Raw genomic sequence first — 24,150 nt, 5'->3', positions numbered from 1 at the left:
GGCTAATGGAATGTATGCTTGTGTATTCTTATGTTTTAAAAAATTCTTCATTTCGGGGCGCCTGGGTGGCTTAGTCAGTTAAGCGTCCGATTTTCGCTTAGGTCATGATCTCACAGTTCGTGGGTTCGAGCCCCGCATCAGGCTCTGTGCTGACTGCCAGCTCAGGGCCTGGAGCCCGTTTCAGAGTCTGTGACTCCCTCTCTCTCTGACCCTCCCCTGCTCACGCTGTCTCTCTCTCTCTCTCCTAGAAATAAATAAAAAACATTAAAAAAATTAAAAAAAAATTCTTCATTTTTATTTCTAATACAGTAAATATAATATAGACTAAATAAATAAAAGTTCTCTTTTAAGAAGGTAAAGGGTTCCTAAGATTCAAAAGTTTAAAAACCACTGATATGGATGTATTGTAAATTATTGAGGTACTACCCTGTTGTTGGACAAGTAGATTGTAGATTATTTACAGTCTTTCATAAACAGCATTATTCTTTGAGGCTAAGTGATACTGATAAAAGTATTTCATGAAAACAATTTAATGTTCATTACTGTTTTTAAAATTTGAAATACATTTTTTTGAGAAAGCTTGGAAACATACACTATTCCTTGAGCTGTGATTGTAAGAGAATTGAAATCTTTTATACAGCGGGGAAGAATAAAGAAATGAGACTAATTCCTTTAGCCACACATGAAATCTTTGGGGCTTTTTAGATTCTCCTTATGTAGGTTTCTTCAACTCTGTTAGTCAGGTGAAGGCATTGATAGTTCCTGGAAAGATCTGTTTCCAAAATAAGGGACTGCTAAAGTGCATTTGTTATGTGAAATGCAGTAATTCCTTTTCAAGTCTGAATTTTATTTTTTATTTTTTTAATTAATGGGGCGCCTGGGTGGCTTAGTCGGTTAAGTGTCCGACTTTCGCTTAGGTCATGATCTCGTGGTTCGTGGGTTCGGGCCCCGCGTCGGGCTCTGTGCTGACTGCCAGCTCAGAGCCTGGAGCCTGTTTCAATCTATGACTCCCTCTCTCTCTGACCCTCTCCTGCTCACGCTATCTCTCTCTCTCTCTCCTAGAAATAAATAAAACATTTAATAAAAATATTTTTAATGTTTATTTTTTTGAGAGAGACAGAGCATGAGTGGGGTAAGGGCAGAGAGAGAGACTTCAGGCTCTGAGCTGTCAGCAGAGGGCCCGATATGGGGCTCTAACTCATGAACTCTGAGATCAGGACTTGAGCCAAAGACAGATGCTTACCTGACTGAGCCACCCAGGCGCACCTCAAGTCTGCATTTTAGATTAGACTATTGAGATGGGGTCTTAACATCAACATATATTTCTGTTTTTCTTTTGAGAATGTCACTAACGATGAGGATCACCATGGTGGGGGACACTTGGTACTGCGTGACTTGCCGATGCCCAGAACTTAATGTGATAGTAGCTTAATTGTTGGGGTTCTACAAAGTGCTGGGCTCTCATCTTTCATTTAAAAAATTTTGTCACAGTTTTATGAGGTAGGCACTATTAGCATCTCTGCTTTCCAGAGTAGGAACTGGGAGTTCTGTGAGGTGAACTGGCCCAGAGTGACAAGGGAGTAAACTGCCTCTGGCTTTGAAGAACGAGGTCTTAACCAGAGTGTGGACTGATAGTCTGATGCGGTACAACTGCAGAGCCATTTAGGACTATTCACTGAGGAGAAGGCATGTCTTGTACTGTAACCTATAATTGAGTCCCATTGAATGGAAATCAGGGAGAGTTGTAATAAGGCACTAATCTCTTAGGGGATTACCATTCTATGATTGAACAACTTCCATTATCATTAAAATCAGTATAACAGTGGGGCAGCTGGGTGGTTCTGTGTCGGATTTCACCCCAGGTCGTGGTCTCATGGTTCATGTCAGGCTCTGTGCTGACAGCTCAGAGCCTGGAGCCTGCTTTGGATTCTGTGTCTCCCTCTCTGTCCCTTCCCTGCTCATTTTCTGTCTCTCTCTCAAAAATAAACACTAAAAAACTTTTAAAAAATCAGTATACCAGCATTAAAGGCAATTTTGAAGAAGAAAACAAATGCTGTATGACTCAGCAGTTCCAATCCTATGTGTGTATGTGTATATGTTTATGTATATATATGTGTGTGTGTGTATGTGTATTCGTATATATATGATATTTATATTTCCATAAGAATTGAAATTGGAGACTCGAACAGTTATCTGTATACCAGTGTTCATGGTAGCAGGATTCACATTAGCCAAGATGTGGAAGCAGCAAAGCGTCCACAGAGCAGCGGATAGACAAAATATGGTACATTCACACAATAGAATACTATTCAGCCATAAAAAGGAATGAAATTCTGATACCTGCTGCATGGGTGAACCTGCAAAACATTATGGTACATGAAAGAAGCCAGACAAGAAGGACCAATATTGTAGGATTCCACTTACATGAGGTTCTTGGAATAGGCAGGTTCATAGAGACAAAAGGAGAATAGAGGTTACCGGGGAGAGAAGAGTGGAGAGCTGCTGCCTAAGGGGAGCAGAGTGTATGCTGGTGGTGATGAAATATTTTGGGTATAGATAGTGATAATGGTGTCACAAAATTGTGAATGTATTTAATGTGTCTTGAGTTGTACATTTACAAATGGTTACAATTACAGATATTTTACCACCATAAAAAGGAAAGGAAACTAGAAGAATTCCACCTTCTAGCCCAGCTGAATTCCATTTACATCTGTGTCCACAGTCATGGTTTTTTTATTTTTTATTTTTTTTAATGTTTTATTTCTGACAGAGAAAGAGAGAGAGAGAGACAGTGTGAGCGGGGGAGGGGCAGAGAGAGAGGGAGACACAGAAGCTGAAGCAGGCTCCAGGCTCTGAACTAGCTGTCAGCACAGAGCCTGACGCGGGGCTCGAACCCATAAACCGCGAGATCCTGACCTGAGCCAAAGTCGGACACTTAACTGACTGAGCCACCCAGGTGCCCTGTCATGGGTTTTGTTTACATCATTGTAATTATTATACAAATAATTTTATTTTGCATTTCAACTATTTCTTTTAACTCCATGTATATTGTAGCTTCCCGCCCATAGTATGTGTGGTCTTAATGTTTTTAGTGGCTGCAGAGTGTTTCATTATGTAGCCAGATGACAGTTTATGGAGCCCGTCTCTTTTTATGGAATATTTAGGTTATTCCTAGTTTTTTTCTGTTTTGTTTTTTACATTTGTAGATAATGGTGTACTTTTTTCTTATTTTGAAGTTTATTTATTTATTTTGAGAGAGAGAGAACGAACATGCATGTGGGAAGGGCAGAGAGAGAGGGAGAGAGAGAGAATCTCAAGCAGGCTCCTTGTGGTGAGTGTGGAGCCTGATGCAGGGTTTGAACCAATGAACCCTGAGATCATGACCTGAGCTGAAATCAAGGTTTGGATGCTCAATTGACTGAGCCACGCAGATAATGGTGTCTTTTTATGGTCTTTTGTCTGTGGAATCCCTGTGTCATCTGGAATCTGGTGGTAGGGAAAGAAGACTCTCAAAGCTCGCTCCCTTTATGGAGAAGCCGCTTAAAAAAATAAATTTTGGAAGAGATGGTACGTGCGTGTGGTACACGCATGTAAAACACACACATCCACATCCCCCCAAACTATTTATTGAGCTATAATATACACACTGAAAACATACACCTCATAAGTGAATAGTCTGATGAGTTGTTACCAGCTGACCCCATCGGGTCATCAGCACTCAGATCAGGAATCTGAACACGACCTCCACTCCAGAAGACTCCCCATAGGGGGCATTTTTATGACAAAAGTGAAAGGCCAGAGAACCGACAGGATGGATTGGTAAGCTCATCAGTGTTACAGAAGAGCCAAAACTCTCAAAAGACACGAGCGTGCGTGTTTCTCGCTTGTTTTGGAGTTTGCCCTTTGTGAACTCGGTCTGAGACTCTGCTGACAAAAGAGCAAGTTCTCCTGACATTTTGAAATAAAGCTGGGCGTTAAGATGGTCCTTGATTCTTCCTTTGTACCTCCTTTCCTCCCATCAGACCTCAGTGCCGTTTTTGACATCCGCGTGCTCAACGTCACCACAACTGGGATGGAGCTGACGTGGCAGAATACAGACAACGGTTCCGAGTACACCTACCACCTACTTATACAGTCCGAGCACGGCTCTGATGAGAAAAACAGTTCTCGCAGAGAGATCATTCTCGAAGACTTGGTTCCAGGCACCTTATATAACATCACAATCTTCCCAGAAGTGAACCACATCCTGGGGACGCCCAACTCCACGGCACAGTACACATGTAAGTCTCTCAGGACTCTCTGGCAAGGGCTGTTCTTTCTGACTCTCCTAGGCGGAAGGCGGGGGGGAGGGGGTGGGGTGCAGCAAGCACTGATTGACCAGTGGGGTAAGCGGCCACTGTGTCCCTGGGCTCCAGGTAGAATCTGAAGCTGCTTAAGCTGAAAACATTGGCTTCTGCAAAGGTTCTGCTGTTCTCTTGGGGCATTGGTGCTAAGCCATGTGAGCTGGGAACTGTCCTTAGAAGCAGGAAGATCCAATAAGCATGGACAACATAATTATCCCATTCATTCCTTGGGAATACAGACTAGAGGAGTCACCTTGTCTTGGTGACATTAGAAGATACTACTCCAGTGGGGAGCTTTGCCTGCAGAACCCTGAGGAAGGTGTCTTGCTAATGTTTGACCTAACTCTATGGTAGAGATGATAGTTTGTATGATCTTTTTGGTATGTATTTTCTCTTTCATGAATCAGATTTCCAAACCAGATAGGAAATTGTATCTGGAAAATATATTTCAGGTAAACTTAAAGTCTTAAAAAAAAGAAGCCTGAAAAATGAATTTTTTCGAGATTTAATCTATAATTATTTTCTGAATTTTTTGGGGGGAAGCCTTTTGTAATTTGAGTCAGCAAATGTTTGCTTTATTTATGTTTTCCCCAAAGGAGCCAGGCTATTTTAATCATTTTAAGTTTGTTTTTTTTTTATTGTTTATTCATTTTTGAGAGAGAGAGAGAGAGTGAGCGAGCGTAAGTGGGGGAGGGGCAGAGAGAGAGGGAGGCACAGAATCGGAAGCAGACCCCAGACTCCAAGCTGTCAGCACAGAGCCTAACACGGAGCTCAGACCCACAAATCGTGTGATCCTAACCTGAGCCGAAGTCAGACGCTTAACTGGCTGAGCCACCCAGGCAGCCCGGAGCTAGGCCATTTTTAGATGCAGTAAATAAAATAGTCCTGGAATTCAAGACTTATCCATGCCTTTTTTTTTGTTTTTTTAAACTAAGGGCCCAGCGATGTAGCCTACATTGAAGTAAATACCAGCACCACAGCAGCAACCTTAACTTGGCAGAACTTTGATGAAGCTTCTCCCAGGTACACCTACCACCTTCTTATTGGGAAGGATGGAAATTTCAGCAAAGCACTAGTCACAGACATTGGCATGACCTATGCTACCATCACTGGGTTAACACCTGGCTCGTCATACACCGTGGAGATCTTCACCCAAGTGGGAGATGTCACCACGCCCCTGGCATCTGGCAGGCAGTCATTCTGTACAGGTGAGTGGCCTCAGGTGCCTCCTGGACCCCTTCCTGTGTGGTGCTGACCTTGCAGGTAGGTCCTCCACAGGCTTTGGTTTATTAGGTTTTGTGTGCTGTGCAGTAACAGACCCTGAGCTCTCTGAGAAAGCCTTATTAGGCTTATTAGGGCTGTCTTGTCCTCCTCATTTATTCACCAGTGAATTTTTATTGAACACTTATGTATGCCAAGCGCTGTGAAATGACCCCCACAAGTCCCTGCCTTCCTGAAACTTTTATTCTGGCAGGGAAGACAGATAATAAACAAGTCAACAGACGACGATTACTGCTAGGGAGAGGGTAACGGACAGGGAAGGGGGGAGATGCGATGTTTATCTAGGGTGCTCTGGGAAGGCCTCGGTGAAAAGGTGACTGCTGAGCTGAGACCCGAAGGAAGTGAAGGACTCACCCAGATGGCTGTCAGGGCATAGAGCTTTATAGGCAGAGGAAAGACCGGTGCAAAGGCCCTGAGGCTGGAGTATGCCTGCTGTGTTGAAGGAAGAGCAGGAGGGAAGGAGTGGACCAACGGGAGCGAGAGGGTGGTGGGCAGGTGGTGAGGCCCCGAGAGGTGATGGGCAAGGAGAGGGATGACATCCAGGCTCGTAGGTGGTGATTTGGCTTTCCCACTGAAGAAGATTGAAAACGATATTGTTAAAGTGGGTGTCCCGCCTTTTATCTTTCTCGATCCTTATCTCTCAGTATAAAACGTCCTATAACGATAAGGGTAGCCCCGTATTTAACCGAGGGAGCTGTCAGAGAGCCACCCGGGGAATGTTCTACAGACGGCTGTGAGTACTTGGGCTCACAGGTCTGACTGGGTCGCCTTTGTCACCCCAGCGCCCGTGCATCAACTTACTCTTCACCCACTTTGTACCTATGTCTTCCCTTCCTTAGACTAAGCTGCTCAGGTGTGTTCAGGCCAATTTGGAAGCTGAGGGCCCTCATTGGGTCAGCCTCCCCGGTAGCGTAGCGCAGGAGCTGCGACCTTGACGACCTCTGACCTTTTGCGTGGAGCTGCTAAAGAAACCCCCGCAGCTCCGAGTCACCCCTCCTCCTCGGGCCCCGTCCACTTGGTCTAGAAGCTGATCGTTGAGATCTGGGTACCTTCCACTGCTGAGACTTCTCCTCGCTGTAATTATTGCAGTCTAGAGCAAGAGGAAAATATGTCCGCGCATTTATGACTGGGGGTGTGGCTGGAACAGGGGCTGTGGGGGTAGCGGTGCGTCGGACAGGTTGTTTTCCTGCTTTAAAATCCTGCTGCATTAAAGCAGTGACCATACTCTCGCCCTAGCACCTTAGTACAGAGCTCTCTATGTACAGCAGTTTGGGGTTGGCCATCAACAACTCTATTGGCCTTCAGATAGGTAGAGACAAATAACATCCCATTTTAAAGATGAAAAACTGATTCCATTTACTGTTGATTATTCCGGATGCTGTGTGTGTACAATACTCTGGACTTGGATTTAGAAAACCCGGGGGTCAAGTGTTGGCTTTGTTGCCTAGCAACTTACACAGCCTCTCTAAGCCTCAGTTGATTCGTTGGCAAAGTGAGACAGTATTAACCCGACCTCTCCCGGAAGGATTGTCAAGAGGGCCCCCATACGGTTAGAATAGTGCTAGCTGTCACGGAGCCCTGGTCCCTTCCAGGGTGGCGATTGACAGCCACTTTCATAGAATCCTCATACAGTCCTGCCCTGAGGCTCGGTTGCATGGCCAGCAGGGTCACACAGTTCAGTAATGCCTGGTTCAAGGTTAGGCTCTCCCTCCTTCACCATCCCGCATGGCTGTCAGCTCGTCACAGATGTGCCGGGATTCGACTGCCCGCTAAATGGTGGCGTGTGCAAAGCACCCTGCCCGGACCCTGGCAGTGTGCTGTGTTTCCTTTGCAGATCCTGCACCGGTAGCCTCCTTCCGCTGTGAGGTGGTCCCCAAAGAGCCAACCTTGATTCTCAAGTGGGCCTGCCCCCCCGGCACCAACACAGGCTTCGGGCTGGAGATCAGCAGAGGGGCTTGGAAGAATGTGACAGACCTGGACAGCTGCTCCTTGGAGAATGGCCCCGAGTATAGGACGAATGTCACATATTTGAATTTTTCTACCTCCTACAACATCAGCATCACTGCCTTGTCCTGTAACAAGTCGGCACCTCCCGCCCAGAACACCTGCCTCACTGGCATCACAGGTGGGCTTTGTGGTCACCCTGGGAACGCTGACCCAGTGGTCTGCACGTGTGGCCTGCAAATCCACATGTCTTTTTAAATTTCTGCTAATATATACATTTTAAACTTTATTTATTTATTTTGAGAGACAGAGACAGAAATGAGTGGGGGAGGAGCAGAGAGAGAGGGGAGAGAAAGAATCCAAAGTAGGCTCTGCGCCACCAGTGGAGAGCCCGACACAGGACTCGAACCCACGAAACTGTGAGATCATGTGAGCTGAAACCAAGAGTCAGACACTTACCCGACTGAGCCACCCAGGCGCCCCTAATTTTAGTGTTTGTTTTTGCTGGCATTGACCATTAATACAGATCTATAGAAATCTAGTCTTAAAGAGGAGAGTAAGAAGGACTCATTTTTTAACATCCCCAAAGTAGTTTCCTTTGCTTTACAGAATAATTCACTTCCATATTTTCTTTTAGATAGGAAGTTCCCTTATTATATTATATTATATTACATTAGGAAAGTGTTTTTATAGAAATATTCAAATATACACAGAAGTAGAGGAAAGCGTAAAGAAACCCACATATCCATCATCACCCAGTTAAATGTTTGTCGGAGTTTGACCAATCTTCTTTCATGTATCCCTCCTCCCTGATTGGATTACTTTGAAACCACTTCTGGTCATTCTATAGTTTTGTTTTTTGTTTTTATAGTTTTTATTTTATTTTTTTGAGACAGAGAGACAGAGCATGACCAGTGGAGGAGCAGAGAGCAAGGGAGACACAGAATTTGAAACAGGCTTCAGGCTCTGAGCTGTGAGCACAGAGTCCGACGCGGGGCTCAAACCCACGAACCACGAGATCGTGACCTGAGCCGAAGTCGCCCACTTAACTGACTGAGCCACCCAGGCACCCCTCTATCGTTTTATTTATAAATATTTTAAGAAGTATTTCTCCAAGATGGGCTCCTTTCTCCTTTCTTTCAGACATAACCATATTGCTGTTACCATCACACTTAAAACTGAACAGTACTTTTATTCGCTATTATCATATATCCAGTCAAGAACTCTTTAATTCCCTAGAATCCATATTGCTAAGCTCCCCTGCTGTTTTGGGGAGTGGGGTCACTCACTTCACAGGGGATCCCCCAGTCAGTCTTTTCAGGCTTATTGTTCTTATTTTTTGTACTTGGAAGAAAGTTGCTTCTTATACTTTGCTTCATTTTCATCTGTCTCTTGCTCGCCATGTCTTTGCCAACGTTATGCCTTAGTTCAACCTGGTGGTTTGGTTTTGCTTTGTGCTTTTTGACCCCTGGATGTGTTTCCTTTAGGGTATCTGAATGTTTCTGGACAATTTCCAAAGAATTCATGGTTGAAATAGTAAGAGAAAAAGGCCTGTTATTACAGGGACACTGGCTTGAGAGGTGGTTGAGGGGTTCTGTGGACAGAGCCGTGGATTTAGACAGGTCGACCTGGGTTTGATTCTAAGTTCTGCCTTTTACTAGCTATGCGATCTCAGAAAAGCTATGTAACCTCCATGAGCCTTGTTTTTTCTTCATTATAAAAGGGGGAAATAATACTAGCTTTCAGGACTGTAAAACAAATTAGATGAGGTAATCTGTATGGAAGGCCACTTGAGAGTGGCCATGTATGGCTGCTCAGGTTGTGCACCACACAATTCCATAGCACACCATTCATGTGGACTACAGTGTACATGGGGCTCCTTAGAGTTATGCAGTACATATAACTGTATAGGATGGTCCTGGGTCATGCTCCTTTGGGCTTCTGCAGCACTTTAGAACATAATGGAAATAATGAACCTTTTGTAGTTCTCTTTTATCATGTCATTTCTTGAGTTGTTGAGGAATGTAAGTCACGTCTGATTTGGGGTCAGACGTGCGCAGTGCCTAGTGAAGAGAAGGAACTTGGTCAGGAATAGTTTCTGAAGCTGAACAGTACGGTAGAGTTGGATAATGACCACATATTTAGTCCAGTGATTCTCTTATTTTTTAATCTGTAGCTCTCCTTTTCCTCAGATGAGATTTAACACGATTTTTATTTACTGTATATACAAACTTAACATGATTTTTATTTACTGTAAAAGTGGAGCTGCAGTTTCTCCAAGAGAAGTAGGAAGTGTTGGCGGGATGGGGGAATTGGAGCGATGGTCTCTTAGCCAATATGTGTTCTTGCACCATGTGTGCCTGGGGTAAGGGACACTGGTGATTAAGGCAGACAGGGCCCCTGGAGGATAGGATTCAGGAAGGAAAGGGTTTCCAATCTTGCAGGTAGATAAGTTAGCCCGCCACCCACAGTCTAGTCCTCCCTGGGAAGCTCAAAGGCAGAGAGCTGAATCCTGGGAGCCTGTGTTAGGAAGGCTTGCCAGGCGGTTGACGATTAGGGGACAGCGCCTCCAGGTGGTCACTGCTGTCCGTTACTTGAGCGGTTGCCTGCCGAACCTGGTTCAGTCAGAGCTGCACTGCCCGGTAGAAAATGTTGAGTCTCCTGCAAAATTTAATATATTCTAGGAGCCACATTAAAAAAGGTAAGAAGAAACAGCTGACATTGATTTCAATCACATTATATTTAACTCAGTGTGTTAAAAATATTATTTCACCATGTAACCTGTGTGAAGTCAGTTACTGATGAGACACTTTGCATTCTTTTTTCGTGTTAAGTCTTTGACGTCCAGTCTGTGTTTTACGTGTGTGGCACATCCGAGTTGGGGCTGGGCATGTTTTCAGAGCCCAGCAGCTGTGGGTGGCTGGCGCTGGCGTGCTGGACAGCGCACGTGTGGGAGTCTCGCAGTGGTGTTTTTGTTCAGCTTTCTCAGCCTCTCGGAGTCTTGAATATACTAATGAAAACATTCAGACTGTATGTGGGAGACTAATTTAGGTAGAGAGAGGGAGAGAGAGAGTGTGTGTGTGGACAAGGATCATCTTTAATTCAGTGTTTTCTCCCTTTTGTGTTCATCCGGAGGGTGACTCTACAAGCTTAGCTCAGAAAGGGGAGGCGCCTCACCATGAGGGTCGCGCGTGGGATGTTCCTGTGTGTGCTTTTCTGGTTTCTAGGAAGAGGGTTGGTCAGGTTTCTCTAGTTGGCATTCTAAACCGATGCCAGCAAAAATGAGGACTTTATTTTTTTTAATTTTTTAATGTTCTTTATTTCTGAGAGAGACAGACAGACAGCGTGAGCAAGGGAGGGTCAGAGAGAGAGGGAGACACAGAATCTGAAGCAGGATCCAGGCTTTGAAGTAGCTGTCAGCACAGAGCCCAACATGGGGCTCAAACCCACGAACCGTGAGATCATGACTTGAGATGAAGTCGGATGCTTAACCGACTGAGCCACCCAGGCGCCCCGAAAATGAGGACTTTAGTGTGAAGGACATGGAACAGGGACATGGCCAGGCCTCAGGCGAAAGTGTGTTCTGTCCATTGCAACTTTGCTTCCCTCCAGATATCTGTTCTGTTCCATCATGGTCCTCAGGGGCCAAGCCATCTGTGCCGTGTCCATGCGGTGCGCAGGTGCTGCGGACAGCTACCCCTTTAGAGTTCTAGCCACACAGGTTCTCTCTCTGTCGCTTTCCTCCTGCCCTGGTTCTCAGGATAAGACACCTGCCTCCTCTGGGTCCGAAGGGGCTGGGGAAACATATGAGTGGGAAGTTGTTTTCAGCCAACAAGGTTGTTGGGAGCCTTCTCCCGGCAGGTGGCGGGGCTTGCTGAAGGTGCCCTCGTGAGCTGGGGGATCTGCCATCTCTGCCCCCCACTGCCCTTCCCTGCCCCTTGCTGTGGATGAACCCCACACACCGCTCCCAGAACAAGGGGCAGAACTTGAGGGCACAGTAGCAAATGTCTCCGTAATCATTTTGTTCCGTCTTTTTTTTTTTTGATTTATTTAAATATTAGAGAGACAGAGTGTGAGCAGAGGAGTGGCAGAGAGAGAGACACACACACAGAATCTGAAGCAGGCTTCAGGCTCTGAGCTGTCAGCACAGAGCCCGACATGAGGCTCAAACCCACGAACCACAAGATCGTGACCTGAGCCGAAGTCAGATGCTTGACCGCCTGAGCCACCCAGGCACCCCACTTCTTTGATTTTAAATGCTGGGTGATCATGTTTTGTTTTGTTCTGTTTCAGATCCCCCTTCTCCAGACGGATCCCCGAATATTACATCCATCAGTCACAATTCGGTAAAGGTGGAGTTCAGTGGGTTTGAAGCCAGCCACGGACCCATCAAAGCTTATGCGCTCATTCTCACCACTGGGAACGGTAAGGAGGGGGTCAGTTACGGGTTAAACAGCCAGTGAGCCATGTCGTGACTGGGTGCCATTCCTGTGCCCACTAAGGCACATTAGAGATACAAATACATGCCTGTTTTTACCCTGTAGCCCACGCTTTGGCACTCAGCAGCCGGTGGGTGAGCTATTTGCCTGACGGTCTAGGTCAGGGTTGACAGACTTTCTGTAAAAAGCTGGATTGCAGAGTTTCAGCCTTGCAGGCCATGCAGCCTCCGTTGCAGCTCCCTGATGCTGCCATTGTGGGCGAGGGCAGCCAAGGAGGGTGCGTGAGATTGAGTGTGGCTGTTCCCATAAAATGTTGTTGACCGGGAATGGGTGGTTCACCGGATCGACTGTGGATCATACTTTGCTGACCTCTGGTCTAGGTTTTTCTTCTCTTTTACAACACAGAGTCTTCTGGGTGGCAGAATACTAGTCTTAAGCAGCTCTCTCTCTCTCTCTCTCTCTCTCTCTCTCTCACACACACACACACACACACACACACACACACATGCCCACCCAAAGGGTGGCTTTCCCTTGAAGGAAGACAGACAGTGATTTGCATTTGTGGTGGGAACTTGCAGAGAGCATCCACACAGCTGAGAGAGGAAGAGGTCCCCAGGTCCCCTTCCTGATGGGGCTCCATTTACATTCTTCTGTGGGAAGGAGGAGGAGGGCACAACTAGAGGTGTTTGTGTTACCTGAGTGGGTGCTTTGCACAGGCTGGGTGTTCAGGACCAACTTTTGTTGTTTTTGCTGATTCTTTAATCTAAGTTGAACCACGCAGTGGCACCTCTGTCTGTTGTCTCAGCCTATAATACTGTCCTCACCTCCTCGAGGGTGTAGAGATCAAGTGCCTTGTGAGGGGGGTGGGGATCCTGGAAGACAAGGACTTTGCCAGTGTCATCAACCCATTAGAGTTTCAACAACTGATGCGGAGATCTCTCAGTCTCTCTGGCATTTTGTTTTGGGTCTGTTTCAAGTCATTTTGTTGGGAAGGTTTTCAGCAGCATCCAGGCTTATACCTTGCGGAGTGAAGGAGGCAGTATTTCATAGTGACCAGAATGACTAGTACCAGCCTGTGGTGGATGAGAACACACGCTGTGAGTTGATGGTCTGGGTTAGAGATCAACCCCGCCATGTGGATGCTGTGGCCTTGGGCCCAGGTCCTTTTAGCTTTCCCGGCCTTCATTTTCCCATCTATAAGGTGGGGTAGTCAACATATGTGATGAGACTCTTACTTACTGTTGTTTAGTGCAGAGAGATTATGTAAGTCAAGCACTTAGAACTCAATAGAAATAAAGCCTGGACAGAGAGCACGCTGGTGCTCTGTCATTATCATCGTTATCACCCAGTGTCAATGTCATTAATGTAGACATGTGTGAGGCGTAAACCTCTTGTCTGTAATCACTTCCTTAGGACTTTCCTTCTGTGTGCCTTTCTTAGCTGTTCGCCCGTCTCCAGATATTTTGAGATATACGTATGAGGATTTCAAAAGGGGGGCCTCAAATACTTACGTGACGTACCTCATAACAACAGAAGAAAAGAGACGCTCTCAGGACTTGTCTGAAGTCTTGAAATACGAGATCGACGTTGGGAACGAGTCGACCACGCACGGCTACTACAACGGCAGGCTGGAGCCCCTGGGCTCCTATCGGTAATGCCTGGCGGCTCTCGCCCTTCGGGACTGAGCCTTGCGAGCGCTGGGCCCCGCATGCCTAGGGTGGTGGCCGTGTCCCAGCAGCCTCTTTCCTTCTTGTCATCCTACAGGGCGTGTGTGGCTGGCTTCACCAACATCACCTTTAAGCCTCCCAACAACGGACTCATAGATGGGCCCGAGAGCTATGTGTCCTTCAGTCAGTATTCGGATGCCGTTTTCTTGCCCCAGGATCCAGGTAGAGAAAGAACAACGGTGCTGTTAACAGTTCAGTGGGTTTCTGCTTCTGGTGTCCATAGGAAGCCTGGTTTTGTGTCTTCCATCAATTCTCATACTCATGGGGCTCTAGGAGGCGGGTCTTGACCACGTGGGAGAGCTGGGCTCACCTCTTAGAAGTCAAGATGTCACGTGGCCATCAGGACCCGCATCTGTTCCCTTGACTGAGGTCCCCACCGGCCCCCACCCCCACACTCTCCCTTCTTCAAAAGCCAGTTGCACTTCTGCTCTGCAAACACTGTGTAGTCCTTTGCTCTTAGTGTGCTTATTTGTGTGGCCGCGTGCCAGGCACACAATTTCACTTTCAGTGCATAGAGCCTTTGAACGTTAGGATCAGAAAGAGCCACAGAAGTCGTCTGGCTCATTCCTTTAGGAGTCAGGCTGTTAAGCCTGGCTGCCCCAGAGAGGGGTAGTGACTTGCCCAAGGTTACACAGTGGCTCAGAGACAGGCCTGACACTTCGGCCTCACGCTTCTTGTGAAGCACACCTCACTTTTATCACACAGAATGATTTAGGAGCTTCAGGGACCCAAGGGGGGTACGTACTTCACCTTCAGGCCCCAGAGACAGAGTGACTAACTGCTCTGTTAGTCTGTCTGGTTTTTATCCTTGATGGCTGTTGGCTTTGGAAAGAAGTCCCAGAAGCCAAGTGTGGGGAGTCCCTGCAGCCTTCCCCAATAAACAAATGGGTTTCAGGTCACGTGAGCACAGAGCCGTTGGCATTTCTGCTCACACGTGGGTGTTAGTCTCACCACGTCAGAGGTGGCAGGAACCACGCAGAACATTTTGTCCAATAGTGTCTAAACAGTTGTCAGTCCACCAAACAAGGGCCAGTCCTGCGATGCTCTCTACTGCCACCCGACCTCCACGAGAGTGTTTCTGCCTCGTTTTCTACTTTATTTATTTATTTTTTAAATGTTTATTTTTGAGAGAGAATGTGAAAAAGGGGGAGGGTCAGAGAGAAGGAAGGGGACAGAGGATCTGAAGCAGGTTCTGTGCTGACAGCAGAGGGCCCGATACGGAGCTTGAACTCTTGAACTGTGAGATCATGACCTGAGCCGAAGTTGAACGCTCAACCGGCTGAGCCCCCTGATTTTCTATTTTATATATTGGGCTGTTGCATGCAATTTCATGTGAAGAAAGGCATCAGTGGTCAGAACAACTTGAAAATCACAGGTGGCCCAGTTCTCTAAGTTTGCAGTTGAGGAAACTGAGGAGAGAGGAGCATTGATTTTCTTTCTCAAAACCAGCCTGTTAGTGGTAGACAGGGGATGGGGGACCTGGCTCCCAAATGCCCAGGCTAACTTTATGTCCACAGATGTTTAACCCATACACACATGCACACGCATGCGCGCGCGCACACGCACGCACACACACGCGCGCGCACACACGCGCGTGCACACACACACTGGTTTGAGGACTTTGGGCCGGGTGTTTGTGAACATCTTCTGAAATGCTTTCCATTTGGACTTTTCTCAGGTGTCATCTGTGGAGCAGTTTTTGGGTGCATCTTTGGTGCCCTGGTAATTGTGGCTGTGGGAGGCTTCATCTTCTGGAGGAAAAAAAGGTGACTCTTGCTTAATCATGTTAATGATAATACCCCACTTTTTTTTTTAATGTTTATTTAGTTTTGGGAGAGGAGAGAGAGACAGAGCATGAGCAGGGGAGGGGTAGAGAGAGAGGGAGACACAGAATCCAAAGTGGGCTCCGGCCTCTGAGCTAGCTGTCAGCACAGAGCCCAACGCAAGGCTCGAACTCACGAACTGTGAGATCATGACCTGAGCCGAAGTTGGATGCTTAACTGACTGAGCCACCCAGGCTCCTTGATAATACCCTAGTTTTTAAAGGAGCTTTTTACTATGGAAAATTTCATACATTCACACAGTTAGAAGGACTCATGTCATGAGCTCCCACATCCCCATCACCCACACTCTTCACTGTCTGGCCAGTCATACTTCATCTCAGCCCCCTACGGCCTCAGGTCGTGGCAAACACTGCATACAGTGTACGGTGCTCCTTTTGATTGGTGCCCTCTGGTTCACAAGTCAGTTTTGTGGTGTTAAGAGATTGCATGAAAAAAATTTGTTTTAAAGTTTTTTTTTTTATTTTGAGAGACAGAGAGAGAGGAGGAGGGGCAGAGAAAGAATCCCAGGCAGGGTTCAAACTCCCTAACCGTGAGATCATGACTTGAACCAAAACCAAGAGTTGGATGCTTAGCCAACTGAGCCACCCAGGAGCCCCGAGAGATTTCATCTGAGGGTTAGCGCTAAGTTTGAACACATGCTCTGATGACTAGCTGTTAGGGAGCTTCACCGTAGTGTCTGCAGTAGTCTGTGAGGTAGGGATAAAAAGAGGGCCTAACTTGTGACACGGTGGAGCATAAAATAAATACGGTGCTCAACAATTTCGCATACCCTGTACGCTATTATTGTTGTCTGTACAACTACCCTTTGAGGTAATTAAATAGTGAAAAACAACTCTGTTTTGCTAGCCTACTGTGCGCCTGGATTTGTGTCTTCCGTCAAATCTCCTACTCACGGGGCTCTAGGAGGCAGGTCTTGAAAGCCCCATTGCTTGAGTAGACACAAGCTGAGTGTGGGAAGCGTGGAAGTGAACTTGAACTTGGTGTTTGCACTTCATTGCTCCCTCTCCTGTCTGTGTGGCATTTGAAGCCTGTGTGTCAGCTGGGCTTCACTCCTGCTTGTTAAGTGCTGCCAGCCGGGGAATTTCATTCTGGCTCAGAGTTCCTTGATGCAGCTCTGCCGCCATCTTGCCCTGTTGGGCTGACAGGCCGATTAAAAAAAAAATGTTTTGTGAGGGAGGGGCCAAAGCAGCTTTATTGTTTCTTGTAAAAGTAAAAGTTATCCATGCTTGTGGCAAAAAAAAAATACAGAAGAGCAAAGAAACTGGATAATTCATAATCACAGCACAAATCACAGCACTCTGAACACTGATAGGATTGTGAAACTCACACACAAGTGGAATCATATTATGTGTATTGTTTTCTAGTCTGTGTTATTAAGACTTTGTGGACAGCTTTAAATCTTCTTCATTTTAAGTGGCTAAAGAGCATTCAATTGTACAGAAATTATTCAACCCATTTTCCTGATGTTTTCAGGTTTGTTCTTTGTTGGGTTTTTTTTTTGTTGTTGTTGTTGGTTTTTGCCACAGTAATCTTGGGGCACATTCCTGATTATTTCCTTAGGCTACATTCCAAGGTGGGCGGTTGCTGGGATTGCGGTTTTAGTTTTGATACGTACTGCCAAGATGCCCTCCAGACATGTTTGTTTGTATGTTTGTTTGTTTTTTAACACCAGTATGGGGTTTAGTCAGCAATGCAGGAGAATGCCAGGCCCCATCTACTTACCAACAGTGGATATATTTTTTGATTTATTTCATTAACTCATGAGAAATGAGTCTGGCTTTACCAGTGGGTCAGCTGCTAATGTATTTTCCCCCAAAGATCTTCCTAAAAGTTGCCCAAGCAAGATTCTTCCATACTTTTGGATGGTATGAAAGAGAGTTACTTCACAGATTTGCAATCAGTGTTTGCTGCATATATTGAAGCTTAGTGTTAGTGAACAGGATTTAACCAGATATGAACTAATGCCCAGGGAAAAGATATTTTGTAGATACACTGAAGGGCAAACACACAGAGTTACCCTTTTTTTGGTCTAATGGATCTTTGTTTCTTTCAAAACAGGAAAGAAGCGAAGAATAATGAACTGTCCTTTTCTCAAATTAAGTAAGTGTCTGGAGTTATGGCTTTATTTTAAGACATTTAATCCCCCAACCTGCTCAGTGACTATCTAGAGAATTTTTATTTTACTTTATTTTTCATTGTTTCAATTTTTTTGAAGTTTGTTTATTTTGAGAAAGCAAGCAAGTGGGGGAGGGACAAAGGAAGAGTGATAGAGAATCCCAAGCAGGCTCTGCACTGTCAGCATGGAGCCTGATGCGGGGCTTGAAATCACGAACCGTGAGATCATGGCCTGAGCTGAAACCAAGAGTTGGATGCTTAACTGACTGAACCACCCAGGTGCCCCTTTAGTGAATTTTTGATGGAACTTGCTGCCATCTTTCCTGATTGACACATTTGGCTATGATCATACAGAAGTTCTTGCTAGCTTTGTTTTTCTGCAAGGAATCTCTGTTTATTAGTCTGGTTCCTTGCTGTATTGTACTATGGCAAGTAGAACCTTCCATATGCTACCAATAAATATGTATTTTGTGATTTTCTTTTGAGAGCATGAGTGAGGGTGGGGGGAGGGGCAGAAGGAGAAGAAGGAAGGGAGGGAGAAAAGGGGGGAGAGAGAGAGAATGAGAATATCTTAAGCAGACTCATGCCTAGAGCGGCGCCTGATGCCAGGACTGTATCTCACAACCCTGAGATCGTGACCTGACCGGATATCAAGAGTCAGACACTTAGCTGACTGAGCCACTCAGGCACCCCTCATATTTAGTGATTTTTAAGAACAAATAAACGGGTTATCAAAATGGGTTGTGCAAAGTCAAAAAGCCAGTCAGTCACATGACAGCTGGAAGTGAGATTTCCTGATTCACGTTTCAGTGTTTTGTAAATAACATTATAGTGATACGCCCTCCCGCCATTATACGCTGGTTTTGTTCCTTTGGGAAGATGTTTACTATGAATTCTAGAGTCATGATCGAGTCAGCGTTTCTAATTGCTTATTTTTTTCTTTCCCTTTCTATGATGAAGACCTAAAAAGTGAGTAGCCTCTTTAATTTTTTAATAACTTGTATTTTTCTGTTTTGAGCACAAACTTTACTGGAGGTAAAAAAGTCCTAATAAGTTGTTTTTACTTCCTTAGATCAAAGTTAATCAGAGTGGAGAATTTTGAAGCCTACTTTAAGAAACAGCAAGCGGACTCCAACTGTGGGTTTGCAGAAGAATATGAAGTACGTGGTTGTAAATAATGTATTTTTAACTGCTTTATGTTTCTCCGGAAAGTTGGAAAGCCACCTGTTTTTTTGCGTGGGGAAGCGCTGGGTAAGAGGCGGCCCTCTTAGAGGGGAGAGGAGCTCCGGCAGGTACCCCCAGGTCCCACTGTGGCCCTGTGGGCTGTGAGCACTTAGATATACCCTCGCTTCTAGTGGTTTGTGTGTTTAATCTTGTTGATGAGTGAAAATTAGAGAGAGAGAGAAACTAGGCATTCAAGTTCAAGTCCATGGGCTGTTAACTGGGGTGATTAGGAAGCTGTCTGGGCTGGCATTTTGGGGCTGGGGCTTGACTGCTGTGTGGCCGACATTGATTCCTGAGAATTCTGTGAATTCCTGCAGAAAGAGTTTCTACGTGTCGGTCCCCATGTGCCCTCTTGCTGCAGCAGCTTGGCCGCGCACACTTGCCTTCCCTGGGCCACGCTGCTGTGGTCTCTGCCTTTATTAGATCTACGCCCTCTTTGCATTGGTTTCCTGTGGCTGCCATAACACATCACCACAAACTGGTGGTTTGAAACAACAGAAATTTATTCTCTTGCAGTTCTGGAGGCTATAGTAAGTTCAGAGTCAAGGTGTCAGCAAGGGCAGTGGTCCCTTGGGACCAGGTCTCTGAGGGAGAAGCTGCCTCTTCCAATTTGAGGGCTCCAGGCATTCCGTGGCTTAAGGCTGCATCACTCTGCTCTCTGTGGCCTCCCCCTCCTCCCCATGGCTTCCTTCTGGGTGTTTCGTGTGTAAGGACACTTGTTGGATTTAAGACCCACCCACATAATCCAAGATAATCTCACCTCCAGATTCTCAACTTGACTACATCTGCAAAGACTCCTTTCCAAAATAAGGTCACATCCACAGGTTGTAGGAATTAGGATGGGGTTCTGGCTTTTTTGAGGCCACCATTCAACCTATATGCAACTCAAAGCACAACTCAGGAGGACTTAAATTCTGTCTCTTTTTACCTGTTTCATCTGTGACATGGTGCCCATCACTGTTTTGCAGTGTTTATTTAATTCTGCCTCGTTGTACTGTGAATTATTTTTAAATTAAAAAAAACTTTTTTATTGTTTATTTATTTTTGAAAGAGCGAGAGGGAGGCAGAGAGAGGGAGGCACAGAATCAGAAGCAGGCTCCAGGTTCCAAGCTGTCAGCACAGAGCCCGATGCGAGGCTTGAACTCGCGAACCGCGAAGTCATGACCTGAGCTGAAGTCAGACACTTGACCGACTGAGCCACCCAGACGCCCCAGTGTTAGTTATTTCTGCCTGCACCCCTCTCCTGGGGGTGTAAGCGCCTGGAAGGCAAGGATTATCCTTTTTCTTTTCTTTTAACCTCTGCATTAGTTTCCAAGGGCTGCGGTCACAAAGCACTAAAATAGCAGCAGATCCTTCTCTCAGTTCTGGAGGCCAGCGGACCCAAATCAAGGTGTTGTTAGGGCTGAGCTGCCTCGAAAGCCTCTAGAAGAGGCTCCTGCCCAGCTTCAGCCTGACTCCTATGCCTGCCTTCACCTCAGCATGGCCAGAGGACATCAGTCCTGATGGATTAAGGCCCCCCCCCCCCCCCCCCATCCAGTATGACCTCATTTTATTTCGATGACAAATAAGGCTGCATTCCCCGGTCCTGAAGGTTAGAACCTCAACGTATCTTTAACTCAGAACACCTCTGCCTTCCCACTTTGTTCGGTCGTATGCTGTGCTTGGTGTAAATAACATCCGGACGCTAACTAAATGGACAACTCACTTGTTTTGTTTTCAGGATCTGAAGCTTGTTGGAATTAGTCTACCTAAATATACAGCGGAACTGGCCGAGAACAGAGGAAAGAATCGCTATAATAACGTCCTGCCGTGTGAGTTGCTTTTTCCACATGATCTTCTCTTTTGTCTGTCCCTGGCTATCGCCCCTCGCTCAGTGGAGGGGAGTGGGATCAAGATACTGGCCACCTCCGCAATTATTCAGAGTCACCTGCCGTGTGCTAAGCCCTGTATTTAGGCCTATTCCTTTGAAGGCAGGCCTCGCGAGAACCTCACGAAGTAGGTGGTACCATATTCATTTTGCAGATGAGGAAAATGAGGCACAGGGTAGCCAGGTGATTTGTCCGAAGTCACACAGGGGCCCGTGGCAGGCAAGGCAGGCTCTGGATTAGGTGTCTCGTGTCTTTCAGGGAAAAGGCTAGAGTCTATGTTCTTATCCCCTCTATCTCAAAGCCCCTTTATTTCCTCTAACGTAGTTCTGGAAAGGAAGGGGGTCAGAGCATGACTGGCAGGGAATAATGCTTTCTGCTTGTCTGACACGTCTCTGGTTGGCTGCATGCATCCCACAGCTAAATATGAACTGCATTTGAATTCGCATTTTAAGAATTAACAGTATCTGCCTAATGCATGGGGCTAATGACAAATTGGGTTTAAAATAAGAATTATTTATAACATCATCCGTTATGATGAAATGTAAACCCTCCTCCACAGAAAAGTTCTTTGCAGGTCTCTCTTTCGGATGGGAATTCGGGCACAAAGAAGTATCAGTCGATTCCAGCTGTGTTCTGATTCAGCCATAATTTATAGGCTCTGCTGATAATTTTTACACCAGGACATTTAGAGACTTTTTTTTTTTTTTTTTTAATATTTGAATCTGTGTTTTTCTTTCCTGGCCTAAAACATTAACTTCTGCTTAGATTCAGGATGTTTTTTTAGCTCCTCCGCTTTTCTCTTCATCTCCCCGCTGCTCTGTCCACTCCCCACCCCCTCCCCAGTCCCTTTGTATTAACAGCAGACATTGATCCTTGTTCAAGGAAAAACGCTTTGGAAAACAGGCTGGTGGGATTTGCCTCCATCCCGCCCTTCTTGGGTTAACCCAGGACCACAGGCCTGATCTTGTGATTGCTGCAGAGGTTTTCAGATCCAGAGTTCGGGTACTGTTTTTATTGGGAAAGTTCCAGGCTGCGAGTCATGTTGGTAACCGAGCTTGGAACTGTCGTATTATTTTGCCCAAGAGGAGCACGAGATAGTATATAGTCAAAGACAGGGAGACACGTGCTGTTGCTGCCGACTCCACCTGACGTTTGAAATTCTCAAGTTATTATTTCATCTCTTGAGTTGGACAAGTGTGTATGGTTTTGAGATGCTGGTATTTAGAAAACACGAGAATGTTTGTGTTTTAGATCTTTCCGCCCATAATAGTCTTACACATTCAGTTTATTCTGGAATTTGGTACTGTCTTGTTGTAATAACATTTCTATGAAGATAAAGTATACAGATTTGGGTGTTTACCTTGCCATGGTGGAAAGGGTACTAGATTTGAATTCTGACTGCGCTTGACTAGACATCAGTGCTGGGAGAAGTCACTTAATCTCCCTGACCCTCCGTGCCCTCATTTGTAAAATGGGCACACAAGCTGGTAGAATGGTTTTGAGGAATAAATAAAATTGCTCAGTGCACTCCCTGGCTCACGGCACACACCCAAGGATGCTAATAGTAGTGGGTTTGTGTTGTCTCAGAAGGTGGTCTGGTGTAGTTAGGAGCTTGAGCCCCAGTGCCACGCTGCCTGAGTTCGAATCCTGCCTCTGCCACTTACCAGCTTTGCCAGGTAATTGCCTGACTTCTCTGTGCTGGTCACAGAGGCGGAACGTGAAGACCAAGTAAGGTCATCTCATTTTCTATAAAACACCCTGCGGCACACCCTCAGGATGTGTCGCCATTTTGTACTTTACTCTCTTATATGCAATTCTCCTCAAACATTTGCTTCTAATGGGATCCTTTTTTCTCTTAACGTCATAGATGATATTTCCCGTGTCAAGCTTTCTGTTCAGGCCCATTCAACTGACGACTACATCAATGCCAACTACATGCCTGTAAGTAAGGGGATGTTCCCATGACACAGCTTGTAAGGATGAAATCTTCAGGGCTCCCCTTTGTTTCTCTGATGCTGAATTTATGTCGCTTTCCATGTTTTAGGGCTACCATTCCAAGAAAGAATTTATTGCCACACAAGGGCCTTTACCCAACACTCTGAAAGATTTTTGGCGTATGGTTTGGGAGAAAAATGTATATGCCATTGTTATGTTGACCAAATGTGTTGAACAGGGAAGGGTAAGTATTTTTGGTTTAAATTATTAAATTAAATTTAAGAATTAATTAATTTGGGCTGTGGTGAGAGGGTATCTTTAAAAAACTTTTTTTTAATGTTTGTTTAGTTTTTGAGAGAGAGAGAGAGAGAGCATGAGCGGGGCAGGGACGGAGAGAAAAGGAGACACAGAATCTGAAGCAGGCTCCAGGCTCTGAGCTGTCAGCACAGAGTCCGATGTGGGGCTCGAACTCATGGACTGTGAGATCATGACCTGAATCGAAGTCGGACATTTAGCCAGCTGTGCCACCCAGGAGCCCTGATGAAACGGTGTCTTAAGGAGTATTTTTTTTTTTTTTTAAAGAAAACATCCCCAAACATCAGCACCTCTACTGTTAGAAACTCATTTTCTGTCTTTTTCTCTTCTAAGAGAAAAGTTTAAAAATCAATTTAAACAAAAAAAAATTTTTTTAAGTTTATTCACTTATTTTGAGAGAGACAGAGACAGCACAAATGGGGGAGGGGCAGAGAGAGAGAGAGAGAAACCCAGGCAGGCTCCGTGCTGTCAGCTTAGAGCCCCATGTGGGGCTCGAACTCACCAGATCATGACCTGAGGTGACACAGAGAGTCGGATGATCAACCACCTGAGCCACCTGGGCGCCCCAAACAAAAAAGCATTTTATCATTACCTTCTTTTGTGGATAAATATTCATGAGGTTGCTGCACTAGAGTTACAAGTAACAGGAGTTGGGGTAGCTCAGTGCAAAGCTCCCGAGCTTTGCTCAGTGCAGAGTCCAGAGCAGGAACAGCTCCGGCTCTCTCAGCTCTGTGTCTCTAAGCAACTCGCCTGTTCATCAGATTTGACCAACTCGGTGAGCCAACCCAATTTTTAGTCCTGGAACCCTTACTTTACCCCAAATCTCAGACTTTTCCCCATATAAACCTCAGCAGTCCCCTTTCCCCCATGATGGCCTGAAACCCTCCAGCTCCTTCCACCAATGATAAGATTTCTCATAATAAAATCCCTTGTCTCCATAAATGCATCTAAGGAGAACTGAAAGACAGGGCTGACTTCAGAAATTCTGGGCCCGAGGCATAGGACCTTAATGTTGCTCAGGGAATATTTTCCTGTGGGGTTGTTACTTAAGGAATAGGAGTTTACTCCCAAGGCCAGTGCTTCTCAGAACTTAACATCCATCAGAATCCCCTGGA

At 45.8% G+C, this 24,150-nt stretch overlaps 1 protein-coding gene across 1 annotated transcript in view; it reads left to right on the top strand.

Moving 5' to 3' along the window:
- The window catches only part of PTPRJ (protein tyrosine phosphatase receptor type J), a 74,997-nt gene that overhangs the window by 38,654 nt on the left and 12,193 nt on the right, over positions 1-24,150 (top strand). The window contains exons 10-22 of the mRNA XM_039226696.1: positions 4,023-4,280; positions 5,279-5,551; positions 7,459-7,749; positions 11,862-11,993; positions 13,448-13,658; positions 13,772-13,896; positions 15,413-15,500; positions 17,637-17,678; positions 18,654-18,662; positions 18,766-18,853; positions 20,638-20,728; positions 22,653-22,726; positions 22,830-22,964. Coding sequence (XP_039082627.1) covers positions 4,023-4,280; positions 5,279-5,551; positions 7,459-7,749; positions 11,862-11,993; positions 13,448-13,658; positions 13,772-13,896; positions 15,413-15,500; positions 17,637-17,678; positions 18,654-18,662; positions 18,766-18,853; positions 20,638-20,728; positions 22,653-22,726; positions 22,830-22,964 — 1,817 coding nt within the window. The remainder of the gene's footprint in view (positions 1-4,022; positions 4,281-5,278; positions 5,552-7,458; positions 7,750-11,861; positions 11,994-13,447; positions 13,659-13,771; positions 13,897-15,412; positions 15,501-17,636; positions 17,679-18,653; positions 18,663-18,765; positions 18,854-20,637; positions 20,729-22,652; positions 22,727-22,829; positions 22,965-24,150) is intronic.

The sequence above is a fragment of the Hyaena hyaena genome, unplaced genomic scaffold (assembly GCF_003009895.1).
Source record: "Hyaena hyaena isolate Hyena2069 unplaced genomic scaffold, ASM300989v1 scaffold_23, whole genome shotgun sequence".
NCBI classification, from domain to species: domain Eukaryota; kingdom Metazoa; phylum Chordata; class Mammalia; order Carnivora; family Hyaenidae; genus Hyaena; species Hyaena hyaena.
The sequence above is the reverse complement of the archived record's forward strand: the minus strand, read 5'-3'. Positions and strand labels throughout refer to the sequence as shown.